The 26,067-nt window shown below is 37.8% G+C and overlaps 1 protein-coding gene across 3 annotated transcripts in view; it reads left to right on the plus strand.

The window, feature by feature from the left end:
- The first annotated feature begins 226 nt into the window (after window positions 1-226).
- PLXDC2 (plexin domain containing 2) overlaps window positions 227-26,067 on the plus strand; it is a 350,950-nt gene continuing 325,109 nt past the window's right edge. For 2 of the 3 annotated variants that reach the window (XM_012731361.1, XM_004691292.2), the window contains exon 1: window positions 367-1,407. In XM_012731361.1, the coding sequence (XP_012586815.1) occupies window positions 1,296-1,407 (112 nt within the window). In that variant the 5' untranslated portion in view covers window positions 367-1,295. Of the gene's footprint in view, window positions 289-366; window positions 1,408-26,067 lie in introns of those variants that run through there. The other variant, XM_012731363.1, reaches the window with a different exon arrangement.

Here is a 26,067-nt window from a genome sequence, read left to right on the forward strand (position 1 = left end):
AGAACCCCGCAGTCGGACGCTAGGGCTGCCAGGGACCTGGAGGTGGTGGCACCGCCGGTGGGGCTGCTGGGGGCGCGAGCTGGGTGCAGGGATGGCGTCCAGGCTGCGCCGAGGTGCAGCCCGGCGCTCCCTTCCCTGCTCGCCCTCTGCCCGGGCGCTCGGGACCGCTCGCAGCTGGGGGCGCGCCGTGCGGGAATTGCCCTCTTGCTCCGCGTTGCTTTGCTCCCCCGGCTTAATCGGTTCCGCAAGTCCTCTGCCAGCCCAGAGGAAAGTGCTGCCATTGGACAGGTCGGTGCTAGCCGCCGGTTTCGGGGAGGAAGGTGGGAGAAGCCTGGGGGAGAGAAGGGGGAGGGAGGAGGGAGGAGAGAGGAGGGTGCAGAGGCAGAATTGGCAAATTGCGAGCTGCCTTTCCTTCCCGAAGTGTAGAGCAGGAGCGTGGGGGAGTGCGGCGGCGGCGGCGCCTCCTCCGCCACCAAACTCCTCCGGGCTCGGCCGGCCTTGGGGCCACCTCCTCTGCCGGGAAGAACCTTTCCAGCGAGGTTTCAGCCTGACTTTTACACCTCCTGTTTCTTTCGTCTTTCTCTCCCTTTTTGAAAAAAAAAAAATCACATTTTATTTTTTTCTTCCTGGCTTCGGACTTCAGACTGCTGCAGCCTGAGCCTTGCCGGGGCTCAGCTTTTTGGGGCTGCCCATCCCTCGCCCTCTGGCTGTGAAAAAGGACGCGCGCCCTGTTTTGGGCGAAGAAAAAAGGAAAACTTGTCGGAGGGGTTTCGCCTACCCACTGTAACCCCCTTACGGAAAACCCAGACCTCTCTTGGGAGCCATCCCGATACCGGGGAAAGTTCCCTCCGTGGCGACAGCCCTTTTGGATCTGGAGGCGGCACCTTAGCTCGCGGTGGAATTAGATCTGTTTTGAGCCCGGTGGAGCGGATCGCTGGGGCTCGGAAGTCATCATCTGTTGGCATTGCCTGTGTGGAACCGAGTTTGCGAGCCCCGACTGCAAGTGGCCTTTCCTGCTCGCAGTTGTGGTTCGGTGTCTGGATTGCGGGCTGCAAGTGTTGTGGCAAGTTGCGGAGAGAGACCCAGAGGTCCGGAGAGGACTGAGCTGCTTGCACTCCCTCCTTCCTCTTCCCGGCTCACGGGGGTGAAAGCTCAGAGGAATTTACGGAGACCACTGGGGCCAGCTCTGAGGGTCTTCAGCTATTTTTGCTCGCGCTCCCCACCCTACCCCAGACCCCGAGCGCTGGGCGCGGGGAAGGACTGGCGGGGAGAGGGAGGGAGGTCGCGGCGGCGGCATGGCGGGGTTCCTGAGGGTCGACCTGGCCGCTGCTGGAGTTGTGTTACTTTGCCACTTTCTAATGGACCGGTTTCAGTTTGCTGAAGGGGAGCCTGGGAACCAAATCAATGGTAAGATGCACTTTTGCTCGTTGATGTTGTGCACAGCGGAGAGCCCAAGTCTCTGGCACCCCTCTACCCAACGCGTACCCACTTCATCCCTCCGCCCTCGTTAAAGTTATTGCAATCGGTTTTTCGGGTAAACTTGGGCTTGCCAAGTGGGGAGGAGGGTTGCCTAGAGAAGGGTGATGGAGAAAGGGAGTATTCGTGAGGATTTAGGGCTTGTTCCACCTGAGCAGTCGGGAGGACGACTGTCTCCCCCAAGTAGTCCAGGCAGGGCTCCGGTGGGAGAGCAGACCTCGTTCTGTGACCGCCCAGCCTTGGAGTCCGCTGCCCCGGGCTGTCTCCACTGGGCTCCTCCTCCTTCCCTGCTGCTTGGAAGGACCCGACGAGTGCGTGACGGGAGCCCGGGGTGCTGGACGCGGTGGCAGCCTGGGGTTGCAGGGCTTCCCTCGGGTGGAGAATATTCGCGGTGGCCTCGCCTTCCTCCCCACGGCCATCCCTCCTTTAGCTTCTTGCTGTCTGGGGCTGAGCTGGTGCTGGAGGTGGGGCGGGCGACTACGCTGGGGCGTGAAGCAGGAGAGTTGGTGGCAGAGGTGGGGCACACGCACCTCTGAGACCCACCCCTCGCCCCATTGTCTCCCGCGGGCTGGTTTCGCGGAGAAGCCTGAGCGCGGGCGGTTCCTTCCGGGGCCGTGACATTGCCGCGGATGGACGACTCTGCCTCGGCGTCTTCCAGGTGGCGGCGCCTCCTGCGCGGCGGCGCCGGGTGCAGGGCCTGCCAGGAGCCGCACCCCCGGGAGGAGGGCCGATTCCACTGGGCTGCGCTGGGCCGGTTCCTCCCTGTGAGGCGCCCTTGAACCTGAGATCCAGTCGCCTCTCCGAATCCTGCCCACTGTGAACGGTGTCCACTCCCCATTGCTGCCCCTCAGCAAGAAAGCGAAAAACAGAAATTAAGGTAGAGAAAGACCTTGGCAGAAACTCGTGAACTAGACTTCGAGAGGAGGTGAAATGAGCAAAGCCCACCTGGAGGGGAAAAGGAAACAAAACTTTCTGGTTAGGAGAATCACGGTTGTGTTTGAGTCTGAGGGATGATGGTGATGATAAGTGATTCCTCAGAAAGTACACGTGCTCGCTAATATATATCACACCTGTAAGTCGCAGGTGGAAGATTAGGGGAGTCACCTGGATCTTCCAGGTGAGATGGCTCTTGCAAGAAATCTTTCAATGAAATTTCACCAGGCTGAGAACCAGAGGACAACAAAATACCGTGTCTGCTGGTGATGGTATTTCTTATAGCGAAAGCACAGATTCTGACTGGACAGGTGTGTGCTTGGGTGTGGGGGCCCAAAATTGTCACAACAATTTTAAAACCGAATTAAACTCAGGTTAACTGGCTGTTGATTTATCTTTATCACATGTAATTCTTCTGTATAATTGGACATAGGTTGGTTTTGATTTATGTTAATTACCAAACCTTTTATTTCTCTTGTAGATATCATTGGTTTAAAAAATACACACACACACACACACTTTTACCTATTAGGAAAATAATACATTTATTTTAAAAGGTGCAGCAGTCATTGTCATGGCTATATCCATGGAATGAATAAATGCTTCAAGCAATTACTGCATCCTATGGGAGGTTAGAGAAGTGTGTTCCAAAATGCATTCCAAGTTGTTAGCTTGAACACTTTGACAATGGCGATAAATAATGCAAAAATTAAAAACAAAGAAATGTCAATAAGATGTTGATATTTTCTTTTTTATATACACACACAATTTACTATTCCAAGTCCTCAAGTTTAGGATGAAATTCATTCTGCCTTAAGAGTGCCGATAAACAAAACCCTTTGCTTTGGCTAATATAAATTCTTGAATTGTTCAACTAAATATCCAGGAATTTTAAACAAGTCCAATACTTCTGGTGGAAACCATTGGAGGAACCCATGTATTTACAGAATTGAGTAAATAAGCAGTAGTGATAAATGTCTTGTGAGATTCTTTGGAAGTTTATTACAAACTGAAGTAGCTTATTCCCTATATATAAGTCTAAGAATTCCAAATAATCTTATAATTAAATGTTTAACCTGAATTTATAAACTGTAGCAATGAAAAGGAGAAAAAAAGATGTTGCCCTTTGTAAAGTAGCCTAGCTAAAAGTTCAGTATGGGAAAATTAAAAAATCCAACAGTCTTGAATTTTGGCACTTAGCAATCAGAATTTTTATTACAGACATTTGGCACAAGGGAAAAAAAATCTGATTTCATAACAGGGCCATTTTATTTTGCAATACTTTAGTAAATACTGCAGTTGACTTTATTGCCACCAGAGGGCACAGAAACTGATTTTTTTTTTGCTAGTATTTCTATCTTCCCCAAATCTCTCATATTAATAAGTCTCAGTAATTTGCTTTTCCTATTTGCAATGTTGTTAATATATTGACTTACCATCTTGTAAATAGGTGGCAATTTACAATAATATTTCTTTATTATGTTCCCCACTTTTATTGCCATTACTAATATGTTCATGTATTCAAAATTTATATAGCACCTCCTACATGCAAAGTCTTGTATTTTGAGTCTATTCTTTTGATGAAATAAATGTACAAAAAAATCATTACTTTCTACTGCATCGTTTTCAAAGTAATTAACAAATTGTTGTGAAATTTCCAAGAATAATTTAAAAATGTTACTAAAAGTGCATCATATACAAATTTATTTTCATGAGTAACTATTCCCTACACATACCTAAAACGTATTTATCCATGCTAACTAGTTTATCTGAATACCAATATTTAGTGAAAATAAACTTAAAATAACCCTAGAAGCTACAAATCTCACTTTGTCCAGTATAGTTATATGTTTAACAGTATCTTGAACTTTTTGTACACAGATTATTAACCCTGTCTAAGGACAATGTAATGTCTTGAAGAATTTTAAAATTTAAATGAGGAAAAAAAGGCCTAAAAATATGTAGTTAAATTCTGGCCTCATCATTACTCTTAACTGTGATTGAATGCAACAAGAAAACTTACTACCATTGTTTAGGTAATAAAAATAGTTTAGGACCCCAGGGAAATTTCATTTTTAAATTAATTGCTGTGTTCTAGAAACAAGTAGCTTAGCATATCATTTACATTTATTTTAGTAACTTCTTTTTTCTGCTTTCATTGGAATTAAAAACATAAGTTTTAAATATTATTAATTTGTGACCTTTGTTTTGAAAGTATCCTGTTGAGACATATTGTTAATTGTATAAATTTTCTTACTGTATATGTTTCTATACCAAAAGATATAACAGAGGGTTAATTCAAGTGAATATTCCCGATAAAATACATATGCCCAGATTGTTTGACTAATGACAGCTTCCTTTCATCAAACAGTGACTTGTGACTGCCTCCAAAACTTCATATATGAAGTTATGAAAATCTTGGTCCTTTAAAGGATAATTACAAGTTAAAGCCTGAGATTCGGTAAATTTAGACTGAAACATAAATGTGATATAGAACATTTATGCCAGTTAAGGTTATGGTACATGCATGATGGCATAGAGATTTGTAATTATTTTTAGGGAAGTTTGCATATTGTCAAGTTTGATCTTCATAAACAGACTTATGTCAGAGAATGCTTGAGTATAACTTAGTAATAGAAGCTGGCCATTTTCTCCAAACAGATTTCTTCTCTGTAAGAATTACATACTCTTATGGGGAGATGTAGACAATATGGTTTCTTTGCAACTTAGTCTTGGGCTTCCCAGTAGGTATCTTCTATCCTACAAACAGTATGTTTTCAAAGATGAATGAATTGATTGAAGTCTAAGATCATGAGCCCTATAGTTTTGAGCTCTTTCCTTGTTTCATTAAATACAGCCTCTACATTATGGCTTTTGATATCGTGGATCTACTTTCCATTTCTAAATTCTCTGTAATTGATAATCTTGACGCCTTGAGTATATACAATGTGTTACCATCTCTTTGCTACATTCCTGCTCTTCCATTCCTAATTCCACCTAAATTTATCCATCTATTTACTACTTTGCCTTCGAGTTTTTCTGAAGTGACACCCTTCAAAAAAGACATGTCTTAGGACACTCAGAAAATTTTATGCTGTTTTTGAGGCACTGATTTGATTGTAACATCATGGGTTGTCTCCCTTCTCCTTTTTACTTCCCTTTTGTTTATTTTCTTTGGTCACATCACATGTTCTTTAGGCCATGTCTATAGTTATTCACTTCTGAATTTCCTTCAACATCTACCTATAAGTGGGTAATAACTGAACAGAATGGGATTGTATTTCAAGCTAGATGCACTATTGCTAATAAATGTCACCTTGGGAGGGTTTTTATATTTCTAACTCTTTTGCTTTTTCCATGAATTTGATAGAAATGAGTACTTAGACTGACTTTATAGACTAATAGTTCAAAATGAGAGAATAGGTTCCTGAGGTCTGCAGAATTGTCAGAATTTATTTAGTGGGTCATCTGTCTCTCAATAGATAGAACTTTCAAAAAGTATATTCTAGCATTCTACTACATTCTAGTTGTTGAATTTATACTTGTGTTGTTATACCTTACATTACAGTGTGTGTATAAAATGTGTGTATACACATATGAAACTTTGTATTTAGGTGTATAAATATATGTATCTATACACACACACACACACACACACATAGTGGTGCTAGAAGACACTATTAAATAATTAGAGTTGTGAATTTGCTTTTGAAGTGAACTGTGCTTAGACTTCATACCATACTACACTGAAGGAGGTTTTCAAGGTATCTTCTAATGAAGTTGTTATGGTAGCTGTTTTGGGGGATGACAAGAGATATTGTGCAAGGCAGCACAGTTTCTGTTCCCTAAATGGGAAATGGGAGGGGATAGGAGGCTGGGGGACGCCTTCTATTTTAACAAGAGATGGTTATGTTTCTGAACTGGCTTATTTGTATCTTTTGTACATTATGAACAGTAAACAGTGACTGGAATTTAAAATTTTGTTTTCTTGAAAGTTCAGAGCAAACTCACAGCTAACCTCAAACAAGTACAAAAACCTCTGACCTATATTTTGTGTGTTTGCTGTTTGTTTAACTGGATTCTTTTCTTATCTTTCCTAGTTTAATTTTTGTTTTGTTCAGCTTTTCCCCCTTAAAGTCTTATATTTATTTTGGAGATGGAAAATAAGCAAGTGAAAAGTAACGACTGATACATAAAGTTTTGTTTTATCTGACTAACTCCAATCTTTTGCCCTTTATTCTGAGTATATTTTCTCAGAACTTAATGATCTCTTCATGGTCCTCATCCCTGAGAGGTCTCTCTTATTCCCTAAGGTTCACACAGGATGGCTGCTCTCACCATGTTCCCGACAATGATTCTGTGCAACTGGAGTTACTTCAGAATAGCGAGCCAGCAGGGATGCTTTTGTTGAGACAGTATCTCTCACTCTTGATTCTGTCAAGTATTGTGTGGTCAGATGAAGAGAATACTACCTGAGGAAAGAATCAAATATAAGATATTCTATACCTTGTTATAACCAGACTTTTGGCCCATTTCATAGTTGTTCCTTGATTTAATCTCAACCTCTTGAGGTATGGGATGATGGTACTGATTTGGGTATTTAAATAGAATTAGAGTTCTTGTCTGGGGTTGTTGAATTAATATAGCCTGTTAAAATTGCAAATCTGAACATGGGGTCAGAAACTCTATGACTTTCCTTAAAATACAGACTTTTAATCCTTTCCTCAAGAGACCAACCAAACAGATCTCAGCACTGCTAGCTCTTGTTTTTCCTCCAAATTAAAGTTGGCTATCCTCGCTGCTTCTTCTTCAGGCATTCTAGTAGATGTTGGTCTGTGATTTTGTTAAGAGAAAGCCTTGAAGGCAGTGAATTATACTTTTCTGAAATCTTACTTTTTATGTTTCATTTCTTCCTCTTTCCCACTTATTTTCTTTCATCCACTAATTGGAAATCTTCTCTTAAATCCATATTGTGCAAGGTCTTAGCCTATAGGAAAGATTCATAGTTTATTTAGGCTTTGAGACTATAGAGAAATATGAAGAATATGCCCTGTGGACAAACTGAATAGGAACCACAATATTTAAAAGTCAAATTTCTACACATTCTAGGAGTCTGCAACAACAGGAGATTCTAAAAAAGCTCAGTATTGTCTTTAAGTGTGGTGCTCAGTAACTACACACTGCTTTCTTTAGATTAGGATAATGTATTCTTTGACCCAGTTGAAATACAGAACATTAAACTTACCATGCATTTTTTGGGTAGTGGTAATATTCTCTGTGTGTATGTTGTGCTGCTAACTCCCAACTTTTTCCCCCTGAAACCATAAGTGGAACATCCAATAAATGATTTATTTCTCTACAGCCAGAAAGGGGAATAAAAAAGAATTTATCATTATAGAAAGTAAAATCAAAAAAATAATAACCATTTTTGGTGCTGTGAAATAACCTTGTAGGTATGTTTCAGATACACCATTCTGAGTTGCTTATGCATGTTTGCTTACTTCTTTCCAACATACGTCTTTTGAATGTAACTCCTACTAACACAATGAACCTGATGGCTTAATTGGCATAGTTCTTCCATTTGTTTGTCTGAAGAGTCCACTGATCTAAGGCAGGGGTAGCAGGTAGCAAGTCCAGGGAACCACTGACTTCCTTTGAGCCTCCTCTTCTTTCGCTGTTTTCTTCAGTACAATGAGAAGGGCCTTTCTACAAGTTATCTCAAAGAATCTACAGTGTAAAATATTCATAAAAAGTTTATTTCCATAAGCTTTTATGGAAATTAACTTTTCCATACTGAATCATCTGATACATAAGAGTTACTGATATTTAAAAGAATCCTATCCTGAAATTTTGATTAGAAAAATTTTAACTGTTTTGCTAGTCCATACTTTTTATGTTTGAAATTAACTATACTGTACTGTACGTGCACATGCTTTCAAAAATTATATCATGTGATGTTAGCTAGTTTTAATATTTGTATAGGTCCCAGGAATATATACCTTTGGATATTTTATTGTAATTTTTAAAATTTTAGGTAGGTTTAAAAATGAGATTTCTTTCAAATTCAACAAAATTTATGAAAGCTTTTCATTTGACATGAAGTATGTGTAAACATAATTCCTGTATCAACACTGTGGTGACATTTGCTAATATGGGCAGACTTGCAAAACACTGATAAATATGTTGTGAAACAATTCTGGGTGAGGCAGATGTGTAATAAATCATATCACTGCTGTTTTATACACATGCATTACATGTACTTGTGTTAGTTCTAATTTTCCCATGATTGATTTAGCCAGCCTTTCAAATATATTCCCACAATCAGTTTACCCAGTCTTCTGCCCATAAATAATCAGTACTGTTTTGAACCAGGTGCTCTGTGTATGTCTCTTTGGGATCATATGCATAGTTCCTCCACTTTATGTTTAGAGAATTCATGGGTTACTGCACTTGTGAAGGTTTTGTTATAAAAGATAATTCCTGGGATAAGCCCTATTAGCTTTTACAAGATTAAATATTTCAAAGGTAAGAGTAGGGGAAACCCTGATAATTATCTGAGTATATATTACAGTCTTTTAATTATTTTAACTTTATAAGTCTTCATATATCGCAAGGCAAACCTGTCCTTCTTGTTCTTGAAGTGATTAAGAATTAAGGCCATCAGGGCCTCCCTGGTAGTCTGGGGGTTAACAGTCTTAGTGCTCTCACCTTTAGGGTCTGATTTCAATTCCTAGAGCTAATTATACAAGGCTCAGCATACCTCTCCTGTCTCACCTGCTGCTGTCTTCAGTGGTATATTTCAGTCAATCTACGTGTTCAGCTCTCCACTCTGTCTCTGGTGAATCTTCTCACTCCCTGCATCTCTGGCCTACACCCCAGTTTTTCTTTCCAAAAATACAATTAAAAAATAAAGACATTAAAAAAAGAAAAAGAACTAAGGGCATCAGTTCAGAAACTTCCTGGCTGTTCTGGAAGTCTACTTGCTTTTCTGTGTCTTACTGTACAATGAACTTCCCAGGTTTCACTAATACTCTGTTGTATTTAAGACTGAAATCTTAGAGTCATTTGTTAAAGATACCCATTTCTAAACAAGCTGGGGACCAGAACAAGTACCACAACACTTGATAACAAATTGCTCTTAGTGGCTATTTGACAGTGGCCTGTTTTGGTTGAAATGATGTCCTTACATTGAGGGCCAGTGCTGTTCCCTGACCACCATGAAAGTAGCCATAAAGATGATTATTTCTTAGGAAATATGGTTGAACATCACAGGTCAAGAAAAATAAACAACTTGACTAAGGTAAAGAGTTTTTTTTTTTAAGGTTAACTCTTTTTTAAAATTAATTATGCATATAGAACTGAGGTACAGGCCAGAAGTGCAGGGGCAGACACAGAGTGGGGAGCAGAACAGGCAGATCCAAGAAACACATTGCTGAGTGGAGCAGTGGGCAACACAAAATGGGTCTGCTGCTTCATGTGGATCACCTCCAGGGCCAGGGCTTGAACTTGCACTAAAGCAGCTGTGGCTTGCCTGTAGTGCTGCATCCTAACCTGGTGTGCCACCAGGGAGGGCCCATGAATTTTAATTCCTAACTTTTACCACAAGTGAGTGTACAGCCCCTAGTAAATAATATGAGGAAATGGTGACATTTTTTTGTAGTGTTCCTTTGGTGACTTACCCATGGACGAACATAACACTTCTAAGCAAGACTTTAAGTTTGTTGCTTCATAAGAAATAGTTCTACTGAGAATGGTAAAATCCCTTGGCTTTAGGAGTCTCTCTATTGTTTGCTTTACAGCCAATTAATGTCAATTCCTTGGGAGATTTACATTGGAAGAGAGTTAGCAACACATTACTGCCATAAACTGTCAACATTTATATATTAGAGTTTTATAATTTTCTTGGTTTGAAAACTCTAATTTCTTCTTTATAGCAGCAGCATTTATAACTGACTATTGCTCTGAACTCATACATACTGATCTGGATGTTTTTTAATCAGGAGCAAATGAACAAGTCAGGCAGCTTGTTTCATTTCTTTGTTATTTAGCTCTCCTTATCTTTTTAACATCTGTTCTTCATTTCAGATATTTTTAAAAACAAGCATGATTCAAAGTCATTTTGCAGATGATAGTCTCATTGTCTGGACATTGCAAAATAGCTTTATGCAGGAAGCCAGATTTGTGCAATCTCAATTTTGTCAAGCTGATTTTAGAATAGTGATTTGTAAAATAGGCAAAGCCAGTAAGAAGCTGATCTAAAACAAACTAACAAACTAACATCAAGCACTGAGGTTTTCACTTCAGACTGCTTTTCTCCATTCCCACTTCCCTTATCCTGGCTCCACAGGCCACTATCCTTCTAACCCTTTGCTAGATTAGGTCAAACAACATCCCATCTTGCCTCCAAAATGGTCCTGCTGGAATTCATTCTTAACTTCATGACCAGAAAAATCTTTCTAAAATGCAAATCCGGCTGTGTTATTATTGCTTGTTGAAAATACCTTCATGTCTTCTATTGCTCTCACTCTAAAGGTCAAAGTCTTCAATCACCTGTTACTGGTTTTCTTCTTTACATGCAAATTCATTACTTCCTACCTGTTGCTCTTTCCAGTCTCCCACACATTCTCTCCCTGCTGAGACTGCACTTGTTCCCTCTCTTTTTGGAAGTCTTTTCTCCTCTTTTTGACTACTTGTTCATCAGGCCTCAGCTTAATGATTTTGGCACAATGTATCATTTTGATCATTTCTCTACCAACTTCAAGCCTGAGATGAGTGCCTTGCCGAAATCCATTATTTACCTTCTCATCCAGTTGCTTCTCACTGTAGTATGATTAATCAGTCTGCACTTAATCATAAGCTGCTCAAGGTTAGAGAACGTGTGTGGTCACCACTGCATCCTTAGCTCCAAGATTAGGAAGCACTCTGAAAGTCTGCTGAAAGAATCTTTTTAGCGTTCTGTTTGTACGATGGTACCATATTTGTTCACATTTATCACTCAGGCTAATAGTTTATACATTAGTTCTATATATTTCTTTGGGCAACATTTCTAAATCACAATTTCTTTGACATCATACCTCTGATTTAAATATCAGTGAATAAATAGACATGGGGAGATTGAGTGACTTCAGACTAATAGAAATTGCAAAAGTATTTGTGAAGAATTGAGAATTCATTTACGATTGAAAGTTTGGGAATAATCAGGTCATTTATAAGCTAGGAAGAACAAAGGGGTATTTCAATGATTTATAAGCCAACGATTAGATTGTCAATTTTTTACGTAAAAATAAAGTAATTGGTTAGTTTGCTTCTCTGGAGAGAATTCCATAAAGAGGGTATATAGTTTAACAATGAATGAAACAGAAATTAGAGACAGAAGCATGACATATTGCAAAACTAAAGATATAAACTGGTAAATAGTTTCTGAGATTAGATATTAAAAAAATTCCCAGGTAGAAACCATTGGACAGCCTTTAAACACTTAATAAATATTACTAAATCACAATTTGTTAAATAAATTTGTTAAATAAATTTTCCGCAAAAGTTAATTTAGTAGAGTCTCATTTCAGTGACTATTAAATAATTCATATCTCAGCCATCAAGTAACATTACCAGATGGCTCAAAAGTTGTGACTGTAATAGTTTCTTCCCTGTTAATTTTATTAAGTAATTTTTGTTCCCCTTTTCATTTTACACATTACATTCTCTTACCTGAGTCTTTATTTTTCTAACCCTGCCTTTGTATTTAATTTGGTATACTCCTTTCTTTTGCTGGGAAGCTCTTATTATCATTTTATTTTCCCATGTGTATAGATAAACTTTAATGCAGTAGAAAGGAGAAAGCCTTAACTCCTTAATGGGTGACACATCAGTGCTTTTTAGCCCATTAATCTATACCCAGAAGAGAGAATAAAAACAAAGCAAACATGAAACTTACGATAGCTGATCCATAGCCAGTGATTACTCATTTTATTTATTTATTTTTTTAAATTAGGATTTTCTAGACAATTGAAACTTTAAAATAAAGCAAAAATAGAAAAAATTCATTTCAAACATAGCACTTAGCACATAGTAGGTCAATTTTAACATTGCTACTTAGTGAATAAAGGCCACAGTTCTATTTAATTTTAATTAGTATATCAACTCATTATTCCATTCATTTATTTACTCAATAAGTAATGAATAGTCTTTAAAAAATGAATGGAGAGGGCCCTCCCTGGTGGCACAGCTGGTTGAAGCACAGCGCTAAGAAGCTAAAGCCGCTTCAGCTTGAGTTTGATTCCCACTCCAGAGGTGATCCATATGGCGCAGCAGACCTCTTCTGATCCGCCTACTGCTCCCCTCAGCAGTACTTTGCCTCCCGGCTCTGTCTCTGGTGAATCTTCTCACCACCCCTGTGCCTCTGGCCCAAATCCTAGTTCTGTATGCATAAATAAATAAACCTTTTAAAAAAATTAATGGAGAATAAATAGATGCCTTTATTGAAAAATAAATAGATTCTTGTAGGTTATTTGTGACCCTAGCCATTCTTCTCTATATTTCTTCATTTAAATTGGGAACTGACCAACTATGACACTTATATATGATGTGTACTTAAAGTATATGACATTTTCATGATGTAATTTGAAAGTCCTTTATTAGGCTCAGTTCACCTAATTTTCATGTTCAGCTTTTCAACAAATGGGATAATTTCAGATGGAAGAAGTTTCTATTTCACAAATTAATTTCATAAGTCACTGTTCAAGATAAAAATTAGACATGGTTTCTATACTTACTGATTGTGTTCAACAGGGAACATGAGCATGGACATACGATGGGTCCAATGGAAGAACTAAATAGACATGAACATAATTCAGGGAGAGAAAACAGCGCTTATTGCGGGCAGTCTAACAGGGGTGGATGGAGAGTTTTCTAAGGGAGAGGCATTTTGAAGGATGTGTCTGATGCTGAACTAACTTAGTTCCAACCTTTGTTTCACTTACTTGGGCTGGGCATTTATTAGCTAGGTGAACTTGGGTAAAGATATTAGCCCTTCAGACCACCATCTCTTCTTCTATAATGTGGGAATAACATTATCTGTCCAATAATAATTATTGCAGTGGAAATTTTCTGTTATCTGAAGGTTTCATTGGGTTACTATAAAAATATAAGTTAAGTGTGGAAATTGCAAGTTGAAGGAACATTATAAATGAAATTAAACAAGGGCAGAGAAAAGCAACAAATTTTGTGAAGAAAGATGAGTGGTCTAAGGAGGCTGCCTAAGTAAACCTAAGTAAATTCTAGAAATAAAGCCATTATAATATTTTGTCTAGTGATAATCATGCACAGTGTGCAGTTACAGGTTCAGGGAAAAGGAGACTTAGCACCTTTGACAGCCACTTCACGTTAAATGGCACGCACATAGGCTGCTCAACTTGGTGACTAGGAATGCGAAGCCTGGCTCTTTTTTCTTTTTCACCCAGAACCCTCCCTCTCATTCAGTGATAGCTATGGTAAGATTGAGATTTGGAAATCATTATTCCAATAAAGCATGTATTACATGAACAGTCATAGAGTTTATTTTTAAGAAATTCATGTTTGTGTAAAATGAGATGAAGCTTCCAGAAACAGCTTTCTTGGCCTGGACTAAGAATGTGAAATGAAATTGTGCTGTGTCATCTACTTTAAGGTAAGAAAGTAATATTTGCTTCTAGAGATAAACTGCCTTATGAGATTATACAACTTCCTTAGATGACAATTTAACTTTTTTGGAGAGTGATGTTCTGTTATAAAGAGATCCAAAGTGCTTCCTGTCTTTCGGTGGATGTATCTGGAAAGGTCAAATACATACACCTTTGAGGAAGGTAGCTAATCTAGGAGTATTTCAGTGAAAGAGAAGATACATCCAAATAAGAAATGAATACAATCTATTTATATGGAGATGTTTTGTCAAAGCTAACCCATGGCTCTGGGAAGCAGAGGTGGATGTGCTTACGGTTCTCTAGCTGAGAGGAATAGACAGCTCCTCTTCCTACACTTCTGTCCTCTAATGTAGTAGAGGACATGTGGTTCTTCACATGGAGGTCATGCTTTCTGTTAGTATAGCTAGGAAAATGCTCAAGGGAGCAGTGGTCACCATTTTGATTCCTATTTGAAACCTACACAAGTACAGAACTGGTATGGAAAAGAGATAGTGATAGTGTCTAAACAGACAGGAAAAGGTGGGGTCCTGGTTTGACCAAGAATGGCAAGAAGGAAGTGTGTGTGGGCTTGCTAATTTTATCAGAAGTGAATATAATTTTTCAAGATATCCTAATTTGCCAGTTGGACCAGCCTATAAACTGGAGCTACCTTGATATTTATTATTTCAAAAAGTCAGAGATGGTGAATAAAATTGAAATTAATATATCATTAAGTTGATGTTGATGGTGAAATTTACTTCACATAATTATTCAATCGATAACCATTTGCTAGATGCATTTTATGTGTTAAGCATGGTGCTGTAAAGTTAAAATATATATGTAGACTTTGTCAGGGAAAGGTTACAGTGCACTATTTAAAAAAATAGGAATGTAAACAGGTAACTCTAGGAGACTAAAATGTGTGGGCGAGGGAGCACAGGGAGGTGGAGCATGCTATGGCATTCGTAAAAAGAGGACATAGGATGAGATTAGAGGGAACTGGGGATACTTCCTACCGAGGGTGTTTCATTCTCACTTTTGAAGTGTGAGCGAGAATTACTAGGGTGGAGAAGGTAAAATTACTTTATAAATAGAACAGCCTGAAGGCAGGAAACAAGGTACTCCTTAGGAAAGTGACTGCCTGGTGGGGAGGGACTCACAGGACTAATCATGGAAGTGATGAAGTTCCCAGTAAGGGAAGAATGTCTAAGATAATACCCAATTTCCCCAGGTGCTTTAGATAATACAAATATGAATTCACCTTTAGACTTGTTGAGTATTGGAGTGTTTATGAGGTATCCCAGTAAGAATACGAAGTGGATGTTTTGGATGAGATCAAGATGTGGAATCATCAGTGCATAGATGGTGGTGAAAGCCAGCTAGGAATGGGCTGAGCAGAAGTCAAGGTCAGAGTCCTGGAGACCTGGACTGGGAAGGACCCCACGAGTGAAAATGAAGATGAGTAATGGTAAAGGAAGGCAGAGTGGCAGGAGGAAAAGCAAGGAGGTATCATCTGGGATTTAGTTAGAGTGGTTTAGCTTGAGGAATGGGGCCAATTGATACCCAGGTCTTGATAGAATACATGATGGAGCTGAAAGGAGAAAGTAGTGATGTAAATGAATTTACAACTGTTAGAAAGCATGGGGGTAAGAGAGGGTTTACTGGAGTAGAAAACTTCAGTCACCTTATAAGAATGGGGGAAGTAGCCAGTAGATAATTGGGTAGTTTGAGTATGTGACTGTTATGAAAATAAATTACGTTAGACTGTCTCTGGAAGATGACCCCAGCTTTCCCCAATTTATGCATCTTGACTTGAAGAACCCTTTATTCTATCACGTTAGAAGATTTGATGTGACATCTAATAATTTAATTAAGCCTTAGATGATATCACATTTTATGTAATCAAAAATTGTTAAATCCATGAAATCTCTCAAATGAAATAAAGTTTGTTGGAAAGAGAATTTCATTTTAAACAGCAACAGGAAAAATGAATAAGTTCCTTATATTTTACCAGTTAAATCTGAGCTACAAAATGGTTAAACATGATAAACAATTTGATAAAGAATTAGCATTAGGAAAAGGGTATTTAAAATAATTTGTTTTATTTTTGACCCTTTTTTTTTTTTTTTTAATTTCAAGCCAACATACATCCTGAAGGAAAGGGAAGCAATGACTTCATTGTTCTTTTACAAGTAGGAAGAAGAAGAATTAAAATAAACTGAAGGCACAGGGTTGTGTTTGTCTTCTGTGATTATTTAGTGTCTGTTTAAAGGTGAACTTTTATAATGATTAAAACATTGCTTTATATATTGTAGTTGTTCAATAAGTGTTTGCAAACTATGAGTTTTTAATGTTTATTTGTATTTAAAAAATCAAGGCAACAAAGGTCAGAATGTTTTTTTTTTTTTTATAAAACTTTGGAACTCTCTTGTCACTAAGAAATGGCAAGCGTTAATAAAACTATTTCTTTCTTTCAATATTGCCGTCAAGATGAATTCGAGTGATTAGGAATGGTTATTTTATAAAATTGTTAGGAGACTGTAAAAGGATTCATTGTTATCTGTAACATGCTACCCAGATAGACATTCCTGACAAGCTTAAAGTGAAAATATATATATATAATACATATACATATATATTAAGTTTATGTAACTTTGAAATTAAAATTATCTGTAGGATATATTTCAAGATAGATTAGGCTTTGTTTCTCTTAGCAATTGGAATGTTGTTTCATGCACTGTGTGTGTGTGTGTGTTGTGTGTGTGTATGAGAGTGGAACTGGGACAAAGAGTGGGTGGGGAAAAATAAAAGATGAAAAATGACATGATTTAGACCAAGTTCTAGTAATTTAATGTTTATGGATGTATCATAGGTATATTACTTAATTTGTGTTTTCTTAAGTTATCTGTTCTATTTTAACTTTGTAATGCATTCATTGCTTAGACCAAAACAACAAAATGCAAAATTAATAAGACATGCAGAATGTAGAATATAAATGTGCATCCATAAACTGAGCTTGTTAGGTCATTTATCATTGTTTGTTTATGTAAATGGCTTTGTCATATACTTTCCTGTAAATCAGAAACAGTCTTCTTTTTGTGTTTGTTTAGTTTATTTCTTGTTCACTTAGAAAACTAATATTTAACTTGACAAGATAGTAGGAAAAAGTCACTAGCTTAAAACTACTTAGTCTTCCTCACACCTGCATTTGGATGCAACAAGAAGAAAAAAATGGTTAAAATTCTGTGTCTAAAATTGATTATGTACTACTTTATTCATGTGTGAATGTGAGAATGTATATTGTACACTCTTAAACTGTAAACATTTTGGTATTTCATTTAACTTCAACCATTTAGTGTGTTCTAGCTTGTAAGAATAAATACAGCATTTGAAATTGGTATGTCAGTATATTTAAATTTCAGTAAAGAAGAAAGTTTGTTAGTGTTGTTAACTTAATAGAAAGTTTTTTTAATTTTTTAAAAAAGATTTATTTGTGCATACAGAATTGGGGCACAGGTCAGAGATGCAGGCGCCGTGATAGGATTAACCAGAGACAGAGTGGGGAGCAGACCAGGCAGATCCACGAAGTACACTGCTGAGGGGAGCAGCGAGCGGGTCAGGAGAGGTCTGCCACATCACGTGGTCACCTCCAGAGCAGGCAGGGATCAAACTCATGTGGCTTTAGTTTCTTAGGACTGTGCTTTAACAGCTGAGCCACCAGGTAGGGCCTTAATAGAAAGTTTTAAGAAGTATAAGTGCAGATGAACTTAAGTCAATGATTCAAGCCTATAGAGCCAAGGTAGAAATATTTGATGTTATACTGATATGAAACTCATTACTAGAAAGTAACCTGGGGGACCTGAAATGTCTTTGACCTTTTATGAGTCTCTGAAGTTATTGTGTGTACCTGCTACTCTGATATCAGTTGTACATTTTATTTCATTTGTAAGTATGTGTTCAGACCCATTTGAAAGGAGAGATATGGATATCAAGTTGAATTCATGCACTGATTTACCTTTTTTGACCTTGGAGAAAAAGGGACTTCTTCCTCTTTAACAATGGTGTTTTTTGTGGAAGTGTTAATTGCAGGAGTGGCTTTGCTTTGCTCTTTGCTGGCTCTTTTTCCCCTCTTGCCTGCGGGCACTCCCTTGGAGGGAGACTTGTCCCATCCTGCCATCTGCCAAGCTTGGCACATTGCAGGGCCTCCCAGGTGGAAACTACCCATGGTGCTGATTGGCTGCAGACACTTGGGAGTCAGACAGACTTGGGTTTGAGCTGAACCCCCTAATTTGGTTGTCAATTAAGCATCTGCTTTACTGTTTTTAGTGTGTTTATTTTAATGATCCAGGGTTACTGGAATGTTGAAATGAATAGATTGTACGACAACTAACTTGATGTAGTCCACACCCGTGATAGCACACTTACATATCATTGATAAACTTCAAACCAGTGGGAAAAATTCAACTTAAACAAGAAATTTGGGGGGAGCCTCCAGAAGCCCAAGAAGAATAATGTGGGACCTCAGGTACAGGAATTCCAATCACATATTCTCTAATAGTCTCTCTGCGTGCCTATCCAGGCTTCCATAGGCTGGCTTCCTCTGCTTGAGTGGCCCACAAGGCCAGACACACCGTGACTGCCATCTGCAGACATAAGTCTTCTCAGAGGGGCTTTCCCCTTCTGGAGTTCCATAGTCCCATGAGAGGACTTCGTCCACCATCGTCAGGAAACCAGTGTCCAGAAACCCTAACCTTCTACCATATAAATGGAATCATGGTGCTCCCTTGTTTAAAGCCTTCCAGTATACTTCTGCTAAAATAAGTATAGAATCTGTTATAAAGTATAAAATTTGTTCTCTTATGACCTGTGTGGCCCTTTGTGAACAAGCTTCCTACCTATGTCTTTGACTTCATCACAGACTAAAGTATTTATGGCTTGTTTCCTTTCTTGCGGGATATACCCCCGACGTCAAGTCCTCCTTCTGTTTCCTTCTTGTTACTCAGGTCTCCTTTGAACGTCCTCTTTGTGTAATGATATTCCTGACTATACAATAGACTGTATCTGCTCCCTGGAATCATCTTTTCTCCTGAAAACATCAATTTATTTTTTGCACATGCTGTTCTTTGTTACCATGTGATGGTGGCAACCTGGTCTTTTGCTTACTTCTGTTTTCCTAGCCTCTGGAACACAACCAGACACATGGCTGGTTCTCAACCATCGTTTGTTAGAGGAATGATATCTTTTCTTGCAATGATGCAGATAAATTAAGGCGTGAAATCAGGGAGCTCCATTTTTGGGTAAAGTTCTGGGTAGTCAAAATGAAGTAACCACTACACACTTAGACATCTTAACTCTATGAGGCATTTTACCATCTATCTTATTTCATCTTTATACAGATTAATTTACTTCCACCTCAATATTTTTATTGTGGTGAACTACACATAACATAAATGGTGTATAGTTTAGTGGCTTTAACTACATTCATAATTTGTGACATCACCATCATCTGTCACCAGACCACTTTACATCTTGTAAAACTGAAACTCTGTACCCATTAAACAGCACCCCCACCACACTTTTCCTACTCCCTCACTAGTTTACTTCTGTTTCTATGATTTTGACTGCATCTAAGTACCTCTTTTACTTGGAGTCATATAGCATTATCTTTGCCTCTTTTGATTGGTTGTTTCATGTAGCTTATGTCAGAATTTATTTATTTATTTATTTATTTTTTAAAGATTTATTTATTCATATAGAACTGGGGTACAGGCCAGAGATGCAGAGGGTGAGAGGAGTCACCAGAGACAGAGTGGGGAGAAGAACAGGCAGATCGACAAAGTACACTGCTGAGGGGAGCAGCGGGCAGGTCAGGAGAGGTCTGCCACGCCATGTGGACTCCTCCGGGGCAGGCGGGAATCGAACTCATGCGGAAGTGGCTTAAGCTTCTCAGTACAGTGCTTTAACCCGCTGCGCCACCAGGGAGGGCCTATTTTTAAGGCTCAATAATGTTCCAAATGTAGAATGTAGATTCTATATTTTTCATATCATTTGTTCATGGATCAACACTGTGTCACTTGGACAGTGTTGCTTTGATTATTGCCAGTAAGGATAAAGAAGCTCTCAAAAACATGTTTGAAATCACACATATACTAAGAACAGCTAATAAATCTAAGAGACCAAAGAAAGTCAAATAGAGTCTCCTTTCAGTCATCTCAGAGATAGGAAGGCAGTGAACTTCCTCTCTAATGTATAAATATGAACTTGACCACAGTCAAGAAATTCTGATTTTTCAGATGTAGACTGGTGAGATTTATCTTATTTGTACTGTATTAGTTTTAGTATTACAAAACAAATAGCTTGTACCAGTTTCTTTAAAAACTCTTCAGGAGTGTGAGTAGTTTTTGTTTCAAGGAGTCTTTTCCAACAAAGAAGTTTGCTTTGATGCCAGTTATACCAATGGATTACCACTCTGTAAAGATACTGATTATCTTTGGGTTGGAGTTCAATAACAGTCAGTAAGCAGTATTTATTTATTTACTAAAGATTTATTTATTTATGTATACAGAACTGGGCTACAGGCCAGAGGTGCTGGTGGTGAGAGGGTTCACCAGAGACAGAGCAGAGAGCAGAACAGGCAAATTGATGAAATACACTGCTGAGGGGAGCAGCAGGCAAATCATGAGAGGTCTGCTGTACCATGTGGGTCTGCTTCCTGGCCAGGGATTGAATTTGTGCTGAAGCGGCTGCTGCTAGCTTTGCAGTGCTGTGCTTTAACCCATTGCTCCAACAGGGAGGGGAGAGCAGTATTTATTTTTTATGTATAGATTTTACTTTGCAATTCTGTGGTTCTCTTCAATGACTCTTCATATCTAGGATAGTTAGCAAAAACAGATGATTCCAGAAAATATAAAAGCCTTCAATTATTCTTGGAGATGTAATAACATTTCTAAATCTGAGGGTTCCACATCTGTAGATTCAAGCAGCCATGGATTGAATGTGTGTGTGTGTGTTTATGTGTAATAAAATTTACTTTCCCCCAATATTTTTATTGTGGTAAACTACACATAGCACAAACAGTGTAGCGTTTAGTGGTTTTAACTACATTCATAATTTGTAACATCAACATCATCTGTCACCAGACCATTTTACATCTTGTAAAACTAAAACTCATAATCAATGCTTAAGATCATTTTCTGACTAGTTAGGCCTACAGTGACTGTGTCTGTACTAAACATGTGCAGAATTTTTTCCTGTTATTATTCCCTAAACTATGCCCTACCACTACTATTTACATAGTGCTTTCATTGTGTTAGGTATTCTACATAATTTAGAGATGATTTAAATTACATGGGAGGACGTGTATAGGGTACATGCAAATACTTTGCCTTTATTAAAATAATTATATTAAAATAAGTGACTTTAGTATCCTCACATTTTGATATCCTTGGGAGTCTCCAAATCATTTAGGGATGGTTGTGTTTTAACTATTAACAAAATAACTTTATCTGTGCTGCATTTTTACTGGTGACACTTTTGTTACCATGGTTGCAGTTCTGGTTGGCATTAAAGTGTGATTATGGCTTGTTCAAACAGCTCCAGTGGAATTATATCAATTAGAATTTATTTGGATGGTCATTTTATAATTGGGTGCCAAGGATCAGTAAATGTAATATAATTGCTGATTTGTGCTGTGTGTTGATTAGAAGTGTGGTGACAAATACAGACTGGATTGTGGAGCTCATTAGTGAGTTTTGGTGAGTTGATGTTGCAGATTTAAGCTACAACATGTCATAATCAATGCTCAAGATCACCTTCTCACTACCTTTAGCCTAAACACGAAGTGAGGGTCTAGACTTAGCTCACAGAAAAGATCTGTCCTTTGTAGTACTAGTTCTGTGATCTTGGTAAAGTTGCTTCAGCCTTAACTTCTTGATTTTAACATCTAGAAAATCATAGTGCTGTGAGGGTTAAAGTATGAAATACGGGCTGGGGCATAGAAAGTGCTCACTATTGGTAGATGCCAAGGTATCCCACAAATCTCCAGGTGAGTTAGTGTGCCCCTCTGCTGGACGCTGGTCATACAGCCACTCACTTTCCTGCCTCAGGTTGTTTAAATGTATTGGTATTTCAAGTTGGAACCATGATTCAGCTGCTTTCATTTATTTTAAAATAGTCATTTAGATTTTCAAAAAAATCTAAAATCTCATGGGGTTTGCATAGGTTGGGTTGTAGAGTCTTAAAAAAAGAAAGAAAGAAAGAAAATCCTTGCTATAGAGAATAAGTGAAAACAACACCAAGAGGTTAATATGACTTTAGAGGTTACAACACTAATTGTAGTGGCAGGAGCAGACCAAAAACATTATTTCCATTACACAGCTATTCAGATTAAACTAGCATTTATAAGAGTCCCAGCAAGATTACAGGTCCAACACAGGAGTACCCTGGATAGTTTGCATTGATAATAAATATGTAAATAGGAACACAATTTATTAATAAACTGTACTTCATAACTGCTTTGAACAAAAAGATGCACATTTTGTTGCATGCTATTTCATAAAGCCCTTCTCATTTATATGGCACCATAAAATATATTGAAAATAAGTTGCTTTGAGAGAAGGCTAAGAGCTGGTCTGTCTTCATTGCGTACTATACATCATATGCATAACATTTCACGGTTGACGAGGATTGGTGAGGAGTGTATACAATTGGTATGTAATTTCATTTTTATTTTGGTGAGCATTGAACATTACTGATTTGATACATACTATTTATGTCAGCGCTATTGTCAAAAAACTGATTATGACAGGGAAACAGATGTCAGAAAGCAATTACACTAATAACATGATTACTGCTACCAATTTAACTCCTGCAACCTGCTTAGAATGTTTAAGAAATATGATTTTCCTTGGCTGTATGGAGTAGGCGATCATCTTTTTCCTTATCCATTACAATTTAAAGGGAAATATCGTTTAAATATTCTGATAAGGTGCAGCATATAGCAAAATCAGTTTTAAAATCTCCTAAATTTTAGATCTTTTAAAAAAGTAATTTAGTTCTTTTTCAAAGTTGTCTTTCACCAGTAGAGGCTTTTCTATTAGATTTGTTTGAATTTACTTGGATCAGACCTTAAATATGTGCATTATAATAGAAAATAATGCTTTTTTTTTTTTTAGCTGATATTAAGTTTTACTTTGTTATAGTTTTGGTTAATTAAAGTATCTTAATATTAATTTATATATTTTGGGAAAAGACAGTGCATAGAAGAATGCTCAGAGATAATCATGCTTAGAATGAGGTGTCTCTTTTATATTTTTTGCTTTTTAATTTACCTTCTCCCTTCCATCTGTTACGACTCAAACACTAACTATGGCACCAGATAGCTAGACTGTTTTATTTAACTCTTATAAAATGAGAATAACTAAACTCATAGCGTGATTTTGAGCACTAAGTGAGATAATTCTCGTGAAAGTGATTAGCAGAGTGCATGACACACAGTATAAAGTCTCAATAATTTTAATAACTGTAAATAACTGTATTCCATATTATTTACTTATGTCTTATTTGCCTGTATTACTATAGTAGTGTATATATTATAAAAGAGAATGAACATAGAAATTAGAGGACTTGTTCTCTCATTTGAAGCTTGATTATTTAACCATCTTGTTTTTTCACATGTATACATTACAGTATAATGAACATCTTTAATAAATGACACGTATGCTGGTTTTCTCTCAAATGAACTGTTATAACATCCAAAGCTTAGAAATAATCTGCAAAGCCCAAGTGTACTTTTCTTCTGCTTAGATCAGATAATTTTTCAAGTAGCTCAATGTCTTACAAATTTAAAGAACCATAGATGGAGCTTGTGTCTAGACCTATCCTCATATATGAACTATATCAATATCTTCTGTTAAGTTGTGTTCTTTGCAATATACTATTGATAGTGTTCTTGTTTGTGGCATAATGTCTTCACACCCCATACCATGTTCATAAGTAAAGTCTGATAGAAGTACATTTTTAAAAAGCAGCACAAAACTTAAATATCAATCTATGGAGTGTTTGGTAGCAGAGAAATTCACCAAATAGCTTGACTTAAAAACATTTTTATTCTGTATCATGTTTCTTCTTTCTCACTGTCTCACCTTCCTTCTCACACTTTTAAAAAATTTACCGAATTCCTTCCACATACCTATGCAGCTATGCATTATTTCTTCCACAGTCAGAGGGTTTTGATTTCCCACCATTTTGTATTAAGTCACAGCTCCGTGAACTTATTTATGAACATTGTTTGCAAATAAAAAGAAAATGCTCATCAAGTAAACAGATTTCTTTGCTACTTTCTTTGAATATATATACATATATATATATTTTGGATTGGTGTCATGGAATAGAATGTTCATTTTAGGTGTTCAACATAATGATTCAGTATTTTGTAAGTTCTGTGAAATTAGCACTGCAGTTAGTCTAGCTCCATAATAATATCTATCCTATACGTAGTTACTGTCATTTATTTTTATGATGAGAATATTTTTAACTGTTAGCCTTTAATTACTGACTTCTTTTTAAATTGTATTTTTTATTCTGGCAAACTTGCTTTATAGCAATGTATATAACTTCAGGGTATATGTTTACACCTTTTCCTCTATGTGTTACTACACCATACACATCAACACAATATTGGTATCTCTCCACTGTACATCTTTCTTATCCTACTCCAGTAGCCTTAATTCTTCAGTCATATTTCTGCAGAATAGTTTTGGTTTAATTTTGTCTATATGTTTGTTTTGTTTCTTCATATTCCACATGTATGTGGAATCTATTTTACCTTTGTGTTTTTAACTTACTTTGCTTAGCATAATCTTCTTGCCACACATGAAAAGATTTCATCATTATTTTTATAGCTAAGTAGTATTCCATTGTTTAAATGTACCACATCTTTTTAATCTCTTCATCAATCTTTTGGTACTCAGACTGTATACAGTCTGTTGGAAATAGTGCTTTGGTGAACATATGAGTCCATATATTCCTTTGAATGAATGTTGTTGCTTTCTTCCTATAAATACCAAGGAGTGGAATTATTGCATCATATGGTAGATCTATTTTTAGTATTTTGAGAAACCTCCATACAATTTTCCATACGGCTTGTCTACATCCCCAGTCTACATCCCCACCAGCATTATGTGTCGATTCCTTTACCTCCCCATATCACTCTTTGTTTCTGGTCTTTTTTTATTGTATATGGTCTATTCTCATGGCTGTAAGGTGGCATCTCATTGTGGTTTGATACTTCGTGATCAGAAAAGATACTTCATGATTTCCGACTTCATTACTTTTTTTTTTTAATAATTTTAAACATTTAAATTTTCTTTTCCTTTTCAAAGATTTATTTATGCATACAAAGATACAGGGACAGTGAGAGGATACACCAGAGACAGAGTGAGGAGCAGAACAGGCAGATTGATGAAGTACACTGCTGAGGGGAACAGTGGGTGGGTCAGGAGAGGTCTGCTGTACCATGAGGGTCACTTCTAGGGCTGGGGATTGAACCTGCGCTGAAGTGGCCTCAGCTTCTCATTGCTGTGCTTTAACCTGCTGCGCCACCAGGGAGGGCCCTTCATTCACTGTTCTGAGTTATTTGTGACCTAATGTGTTGTCTATCCATGAGAATATTCCATGTGCATTTTGGGGGGCATACTGACCTATGGACAAAGATAAATAACATAGGCAAAGTTCTAGCAAGGCACCCTAAGCAAAAAGCCCGATAAGAGCCCATCTGGTCTGACTCCTCATCGTAGGCTCCTGTTTCATTGTTGCCTTTCTGTCTGGTGATCTGTCCCCTGATGAAAGTAGGCTATTGAGGCCCATTATTAATAGTGTGTTGCTTCCAATTTATGTCTTTAGATGTCAAATATTAGTGCTTATACAAGATGAATGTTACCTCTTACTCTAACTTATATCATGTCGATTCCTGTTTCTTGTTATCCTTTTTAGCTGCAAGTCT

This window comes from Condylura cristata, unplaced genomic scaffold, assembly GCF_000260355.1.
Source record: "Condylura cristata isolate star-nosed mole 26May11 unplaced genomic scaffold, ConCri1.0 scaffold00030, whole genome shotgun sequence".
Taxonomy (NCBI): Eukaryota; Metazoa; Chordata; class Mammalia; order Eulipotyphla; family Talpidae; genus Condylura; species Condylura cristata.